Source organism: Heterodontus francisci, unplaced genomic scaffold (genome assembly GCF_036365525.1).
Source record: "Heterodontus francisci isolate sHetFra1 unplaced genomic scaffold, sHetFra1.hap1 HAP1_SCAFFOLD_896, whole genome shotgun sequence".
Taxonomy (NCBI): Eukaryota; Metazoa; Chordata; class Chondrichthyes; order Heterodontiformes; family Heterodontidae; genus Heterodontus; species Heterodontus francisci.
The window spans coordinates 48,679-57,500 of record NW_027140809.1 but is presented as its reverse complement, the minus strand read 5'-3'; the positions used below and the strand labels follow the sequence as shown (position 1 = coordinate 57,500).

Here is an 8,822-nt window from a genome sequence, read left to right as displayed (position 1 = left end):
GGGGACAGTGTAGAGGGAGCTTTACTCTGTATCTAACCCCCGTACTGTACCTGTCCTGGGGAGTGTTTGATGGGGGACAGTGTAGAGGGAGCTTTACTCTGTATCTAACCCCGTGCTGTACCTGTCCTGGGAGTGTTTAATGGGGACAGTGTAGAGGGAGCTTTACTCTGTATCTAACCCCGTGCTGTACCTGCCCTCGGAGTGTTTGATGGAGACAGTGTAGAGGGAGCTTTACTCTGTATCTAACCCCTGTGCTGTACCTGTCCTGGGAGTGTTTAATGGGGACAGTGTAGAGGGAGCTTTACTCTGTATCTAACCCCCGTACTGTACCTGTCCTGGGGAGTGTTTGATGGGGGACAGTGTAGAGGGAGCTTTACTCTGTATCTAACCCCGTGCTGTACCTGTCCTGGGAGTGTTTAATGGGGACAGTGTAGAGGGAGCTTTACTCTGTATCTAACCCCGTGCTGTACCTGCCCTCGGAGTGTTTGATGGAGACAGTGTAGAGGGAGCTTTACTCTGTATCTAACCCCCGTACTGTACCTGTCCTGGGAGTGTTTGATGGGGACAGTGTAGAGGGAGCTTTACTCTGTATCTAACCCCCGTACTGTACCTGTCCTGGGAGTGTTTGATGGGGGACAGTGTGGAGGGAGCTTTACTCTGTATCTAACCCCCGTGCTGTACCTGCCCTCGGAGTGTTTGATGGAGACAGTGTAGAGGGAGCTTTACTCTGTATCTAACCCCCGTACTGTACCTGTCCTGGGGAGTGTTTGATGGGGACAGTGTAGAGGGAGCTTTACTCTGTATCTAACCCCCGTGCTGTACCTGTCCTGGGAGTGTTTGATGGGGACAGTGTGGAGGGAGCTTTACTCTGTATCTAACCCCCGTGCTGTACCTGCCCTCGGAGTGTTTGATGGAGACAGTGTAGAGGGAGCTTTACTCTGTATCTAACCCCCGTACTGTACCTGTCCTGGGAGTGTTTGATGGGGGACAGTGTAGAGGGAGCTTTACTCTGTATCTAACCCCGTACTGTACCTGTCCTGGGAGTGTTTGATGGAGACAGTGTAGAGGGAGCTTTACTCTGTATCTAACCCCCGTACTGTACCTGTCCTGGGAGTGTTTGATGGGGACAGTGTAGAGGGAGCTTTACTCTGTATCTAACCCCTGATTTTTCTTTCTCTCTCTTCACGCCTTTCTCTCTCCTCCTCTCTCTATCACTCCCTTCCCTTTCCTCCTTTAATCGCTCCTCCTGTCTCCGTCTCTCTCCGTTGCACTGCAGTGAAGTGTTCGATCCGTATCCCTTCCTAACATTCCAGCATTTGTTTTTTGCTCTCTCTCCCGTCTTTTCTCCCTCACAGGGTCGGAATCTGATCCCGGCCGGATCTGGGAATGCCAGGCTGAACTACACGGTTCTGATCGGTGAGGAAGCTTGCCTGCTCACCGTCTCCGAGGGCCAACTCCTCTGTGACTCGCCCAATCTGACTGGACAGCATCGCGTAACGGTAAGAGAGCGGGCCACCATCATTGGTTCAATAATAGAGGGCGTGTCGTGCAGGGAGGAGCTTATTGACGGAGTTGTGCTGAGCTCTGTACTAAAGGGTGAGAGGTAACCTGGCAATAGGCCCACAGAACAAGAGGGGCTGAATGGCCTCCTGCTGTTCCTGTGTAACAGGCTCGAGGAGGGGCTGAATGGCCTCCTGCTGTTCCTGTGTAACAGGCTTGAGGAGGGGCTGAATGGCCTCCTCCTGTTCCTGTGTAACAGGCTTGAGGAGGGGCTGAATGGCCTCCTCCTGTTCCTGTGTAACAGGCTCGAGGGGCTGAATGGCCTCCTGCTGTTCCTGTGTAACAGGCTTGAGGAGGGGCTGAATGGCCTCCTCCTGTTCCTGTGTAACAGGCTCGAGGGGCTGAATGGCCTCCTGCTGTTCCTGTGTAACAGGCTCGAGGAGGGGCTGAATGGCCTCCTCCTGTTCCTGTGTAACAGGCTCGAGGGGCTGAATGGCCTCCTGCTGTTCCTGTGTAACAGGCTCGAGGAGCTGAATGGCCTCCTCCTGTTCCTGTGTAACAGGCTCGAGGAGGGGCTGAATGGCCTCCTCCTGTTCCTGTGTAACAGGCTCGTTGAGGGGCTGAATGGCCTCCTCCTGTTCCTGTGTAACAGGCTCGAGGAGCTGAATGGCCTCCTCCTGTTCCTGTGTAACAGGCTCGAGGAGGGGCTGAATGGCCTCCTCCTGTTCCTGTGTGCACTCTCCCTCTCCCTCTTTTCCCTCTGCCTTGCTCTCTGAGTTTGTCGTCTACTCAATGTCCCTTTTTCTCTTTTACCTTCACCTACTATCCCTCTCTGTGTATCCATTTATCCCCCTCCCTGTCTCTGTTTCTCTTCCCCCCCCCCCCCCCCACCCCCTCTCTCTCTTACTCTGGCTCGCTCCCTCTCTCTGTCTCGTTCGCTCCCTCTCTGTCTGTCTCTCTGTCTTTCCCTGTCTCACTGTTACTCACCCTCTCTTTCTCGCTCTGCCTCTCTCTCTCTCTTACTTTGTCTCACTTCCTCTCTCTTTCTCGCTCTGCCTCTCTCTCTCTTACTTTGTTTCACTCCCTCTCTCTGTCTCGTTCGCTCTCTTTCTTACTCTGTCTCACTGTTTCTCTCCCTCTCTCTTTCTCATTCTGCCTCTCTCTCTCTCTTACTCTGTCTCACTCCCTCTCTCTGTCTCACTCCCTCTCTCTGTCTCACTCCCTCTCTCTGTCTCGTTCTCTCTCTCTTTCTCTCTCTCTGTCTTTCCCTGTCTCACTGTTTCTCTCCCTCTCTATTTCTCATTCTGCTTCTCTCTCTCTCTTACTCTGTCTCACTCCCTCTCTCTTTCTCACTCCCTCTCTCTGTCTCGTTCTCTGTCTCTTTCTATCTCTCTGTCTTTCCCTTTCTCACTGTTTCTCTCCCTCTCTCTCTTTATCCCTCCCCCCGCACCTTCCTCCATGTCGTCATTCTCCAGCTTTCTTGAGTCAGTTTGCTGTCAGACAGCGGTTCTTGCTCTGAATTGGCCTTTTCAATCACAGCAGGTGGGAGGGAAGAGAGCTTTGCACTACGAGAGAACGGGAGCTGATGACAAGGGGGGTCTGGAGGTGGCAGCATTGGCCAGTCCTTTTGAAGATGTGATAATTGGAGCCACTTGGAGCTGAGTCTCCCTGGGGCCTCGTTAACCTTCCTCTCTCTCTCTCTCTCTCTCAGATCAAGGTTGGAGGGCTGGAATACTCTCCTGGAACGTTACACATCTACTCGGAGAGTGCACTGAGCTTTCCTGCCATTGTGGGGATCACGATCGGAGGCGGTCTGCTGCTGTTCGCAATCATCATGGTCCTCATCGCCTACAAACGCAAGACGCGGGACGCAGACCGCACACTGAAGAGGCTGCAGCTCCAGATGGACAACCTGGAGTCCAGGGTGGCCCTGGAGTGCAAGGAAGGTGCAGGAACGAGGGGAACGGGAGAGAGGGGAAGAATGTAGGAGAGTGCGAGCAAGAGATAGAGTGGGATTGATAGATTCATTCATTCATAATCCAGTAGCTTTCAGCACCTCAGGACGTCTCAAAGTGCCTCACAGCAGATGAGGGACCATTGAAGATGTGTGCATGCTGTTGTAATGTAGGAATCACCACAGCCAATTACCGCACAGCAAGACTCCACAAACAGCTCTGAGATAAATGACTCACATCATTGGCAGTGATGTTGGGGGAGGGATAAATATCATCCCCAGGACGCGGGACAAAGTAGCCCCCCCGCCCCCAGTGGTGGCCTGAGTGGTCAGACGGGGGCCTCGGGTTTAATGCCTCATTCTGAATGACAGTCCCTCCGACGGCGCGGCGTTCCCTCAGTACTGACCCTCCGACAGTGCGGCGTTCCCTCAGTACTGACCCTCCGACAGTGCGGCGTTCCCTCAGTACTGACCCTCCGACAGTGCAGCACTCCCTCAGTACTGACCCTCCGACAGCGCGGCGTTCCCTCAGTACTGATCCTCCGACAGTGCGGCGTTCCCTCAGTACTGACCCTCCGACAGTGCGGCACTCCCTCAGTACTGACCCTCCGACAGTGCGGCACTCCCTCAGTACTGACCCTCCGACAGTGCGGCACTCCCTCAGTACTGACCCTCCGACAGTGCGGCGTTCCCTCAGTACTGACCCTCCGACAGTGCGGCGTTCCCTCAGTACTGACCCTCCGACAGTGCAGCACTCCCTCAGTACTGACCCTCCGACAGCGCGGCGTTCCCTCAGTACTGACCCTCCGACAGTGCGGCGTTCCCTCAGTACTGACCCTCCGACAGTGCGGCACTCCCTCAGTACTGACCCTCCGACAGTGTGGCACTCCCTCAGTACTGACCCTCCGACAGTGCGGCGTTCCCTCAGTACTGACCCTCCGACAGTGCGGCACTCCCTCAGTACTGACCCTCCGACAGTGCGGTGTTCCCTCAGTACTGACCCTCCGACAGTGCGGTGCTGCCTCAGTACTGACCCTCCGACAGTGCGGTTCTGCCTCAGTACTGACCCTCCGACAGTGCGGTGTTCCCTCAGTACTGACCCTCCGACAGTGCGGCTCTCCCTCAGTACTGACCCTCCGACAGTGCAGCACTCCCTCAGTACTGACCCTCCGACAGCGCGGCGTTCCCTCAGTACTGACCCTCCGACAGTGCGGCGTTCCCTCAGTACTGACCCTCCGACAGTGCGGCACTCCCTCAGTACTGACCCTCCGACAGTGTGGCACTCCCTCAGTACTGACCCTCCGACAGTGCGGCGTTCCCTCAGTACTGACCCTCCGACAGTGCGGCACTCCCTCAGTACTGACCCTCCGACAGTGCGGTGTTCCCTCAGTACTGACCCTCCGACAGTGCGGCACTCCCTCAGTACTGACCCTCCGACAGTGCGGTGTTCCCTCAGTACTGACCCTCCGACAGTGCGGTGCTGCCTCAGTACTGACCCTCCGACAGTGCGGCACTCCCTCAGTACTGACCCTCCGACAGTGCGGTGTTCCCTCAGTACTGACCCTCCGACAGTGCGGCACTCCCTCAGTACTGACCCTCCGACAGTGTGGCACTCCCTCAGTACTGACCCTCCGACAGTGCGGCGTTCCCTCAGTACTGACCCTCCGACAGTGCGGCGTTCCCTCAGTACTGACCCTCCGACAGTGCGGCACTCCCTCAGTACTGACCCTCCGACAGTGCGGTGTTCCCTCAGTACTGACCCTCCGACAGTGCGGCACTCCCTCAGTACTGACCCTCCGACAGTGCGGTGTTCCCTCAGTACTGACCCTCCGACAGTGCGGTGCTCCCTCAGTACTGACCCTCCGACAGTGCGGCTCTCCCTCAGTACTGACCCTCTGACAGTGCGGTGCTGCCTCAGTACTGACCCTCCGACAGTGCAGCACTCCCTCAGTACTGACCCTCCAACCCCATGTCTTTAATGAGAGGCACTCAGTTTCCCCAATGTGTAGTGTCCAGTATGGTGCAGATCTGGAATTCTCCATTCCGCCCCTCCCTGTCACTTTATTGTGTGGGTGGGGAAGGGGCTGTGGAAAGTTCTACACTGGGCAATGGGCAACCAGGGCTCCCACTCCTGATCATTGAGTTCGACTGGAATGTCAGAGCAGGTCGAGATTGGGTTCGACTGATTCCAGGGATAAAAGTTAATGTGGAGAGACTGGGAGAAGCTGGGATTGTTCTCCTTAGAGCAGAGATGGTTAAGGAGGAGATTTAATCGGGGCGTTCAAAATCAGGAAGAGTTTTGATGGAGTAAATCAGGAGAAACTGTTTCCAGTGGCGGGAGGGTCGGTAACCAGAGGGACACAGATTGAAGATAATCGGGGACAAGAACCAGTGGGGGAGAGGAGGAGAATGTTTTTTTGATGCAGTGAGTTGTTGTGATCTGGAACGTGCTGCCTGAAAGGGCGGTGGAAGCAGATTCAATAGTAACTTTCAAAAGGGGGAAAAATTTACAGGAATGTGGGGGAAAGAGCAGGGGGGAGAGTGAGATTAATTGGATAGAAATTTCAAAGTGTTGGCAAAGGCATGATGGGCCGAATAGCCTCACCCTGTGCTGTATGAGTCTATGACTGTGACACTCCTCCTCGGTGACCAACCCTGTGAGGAGGGTTGTTGTGAGGGTGGTTTTTTGAGAAAAGCCTTGTTTGTAAATTCTCTAAATTAACTCAGGGATTTTCTGTTTCAGCTTTCGCTGAGCTACAGACGGACATCCATGAACTGACCAATGAACTGGACGCTGTTGGAATCCCCTTCCTGGAGTACAGGACCTACACCACCCGAGTGCTGTTCCCCGGCATTGAGGACCATCCAGTACTGAAAGAGCTCGATGTAAGGAGCACTCCTCAGAATGCAGAGTGCCAACACTGATCAGTGCTAGAGGGGAGGGGAGGGGAGGGGAGTGGAGGGAGAGGGAGAGGGGAATGGAGGGGGAGGGGAGCGGTCGCAGGGATATTCAGTGTCCTGTTTGGGAGAGGGGGAGGGAGCGAGACCCTTTGACCATCCGGCTGTACATTGCTGCCAAGGAAAAGGAGACGTGAGGCACAGTAATCGTCAGCGTGCAAAAATGGGGAAACGTAAGCTGAACTCAGTAATGCAGTCAGACACACAGACAGACAGTCAGACGCACAGACAGACAGTCAGACGCGCAGACAGTCAGTCAGACGCACAGACAGACAGTCAGACGCACAGACAGACAGTCAGACGCGCAGACAGACAGTCAGACGCGCAGACAGACAGTCAGACGCGCAGACAGACAGTCAGACGCACAGACAGTCAGTCAGACGCGCAGACAGTCAGACACACAGACAGTCAGACACACAGTCAGACAGTCAGACACACAGTCACAGTCAGACACACACACAGACAGTCAGACACACACTCAGACAGTCAGACACACACTCAGACAGTCAGACACACACACAGACAGTCAGACACACAGACAGTCAGACACACACACAGTCAGACACACACTCAGACAGTCAGACACACACTCAGACAGTCAGACACACACTCAGACAGTCAGACACACACTCAGACAGTCAGACACACACACAGACAGTCAGACACACACAGACAGTCAGACACACACACAGACAGTCAGACACACACTCAGACAGTCAGACACACACACAGACAGTCAGACACACACAAACAGACAGTCAGACACACACAGACAGTCAGACACACACACACAGTCAGACACACACACACACACAGTCAGACACACAGTCAGACACACAGACAGACAGTCAGACACACAGACACAGTCAAACACGCAGACACATATGCAGACAAAGAGAGAGAGAGACACAAACATACACACTGTCACACATACACACTCAAACACACGCACACAAACACACGCACTCTCTCACACACACACGCGCATGCACACACACACACTCAAACACACATATACACACGCACAGACGCAGGCACACACACATACAGACACACAGACACACGCACACACACATACAGACACACAGACACACGCACAGGCACACACTTAAACACATGCACACACGCACACACTCAAACACACGTGCACACACACACTCGAAAACAAACACATGCACACACATACACACATACACACAGACAAACAGACACAGACATACACACAGCCACACTCAAGCACACAGACACACACTCACCACCACAGCTCACCACCACTTTCTCAAGAGCAATTAGGGATGGTCAATAAACGCTGGCCTGGCCAGCAACACCCACATCCCATGAATGAATTTAAAAAAAAACTCAAACACACACACTCAGACACCAACATACACTCAGACACCAACATACACACACGCAAACACCAACATACACACACGCAAACACCAACATACACACACACAAACATACACACACGCAAACACCAACATACACACACGCAAACACCAACATACACACACGCAAACACCAACATACACACACTCAAACACCAACATACACACACTCAAACACAAACATACACACACTCAAACACAAACATACACACACTCAAACACCAACATACACACACTCAAACACCAACATACACTCAAACACAAACATACACTCACTCAAACACAAACATACACTCACTCAAACACCAACATACACACACGCAAACACCAACATACACACACGCAAACACCAACATACACACACTCAAACACCAACATACACACACTCAAACACCAACATACACACACTCAAACACAAACATACACACACTCAAACACCAACATACACACACTCAAACACAAACATACACACACGCAAACACCAACATACACACACACAAACACAAACATACACACACGCAAACACCAACATACACACACTCAAACACAAACATACACACACGCAAACACCAACATACACACACACAAACACCAACATACACACACTCAAACACCAACATACACACACTCAAACACAAACATACACACACTCAAACACCAACATACACACACTCAAACACAAACATACACGCACTCAAACACCAACATACACGCACTCAAACACCAACATACACACACTCAAACACCAACATACACACACTCAAACACACACACACTCACTCAAACACACACACACTCACTCAAACACACACACACACACTCACTCAAACACACACACACTCACTCAAACACACACAGACACACTCACACACACTGAAACACACACAGATGCAATGTTAAACACTCACCAGTTGTGGCTGAGTGTTTGCATGGACATTAACACAGCAGTAACACCGACATTAACAGTGTAAACATTTAAAAAAGAAACTTTAACAATTATTCTTTCATGTGTGCCATTT

General features: G+C 52.7%; 1 protein-coding gene across 1 annotated transcript in view; it reads left to right on the top strand.

Annotated features, from left to right (window-relative positions):
* The window catches only part of LOC137361212 (plexin A3-like), a gene marked incomplete at both ends in the record, with an annotated part of 270,436 nt that overhangs the window by 215,030 nt on the left and 46,584 nt on the right, over positions 1-8,822 (top strand). The window contains 3 exons of the mRNA XM_068026127.1: positions 1,356-1,499; positions 3,212-3,446; positions 6,198-6,340. Coding sequence (XP_067882228.1) covers positions 1,356-1,499; positions 3,212-3,446; positions 6,198-6,340 — 522 coding nt within the window. The remainder of the gene's footprint in view (positions 1-1,355; positions 1,500-3,211; positions 3,447-6,197; positions 6,341-8,822) is intronic.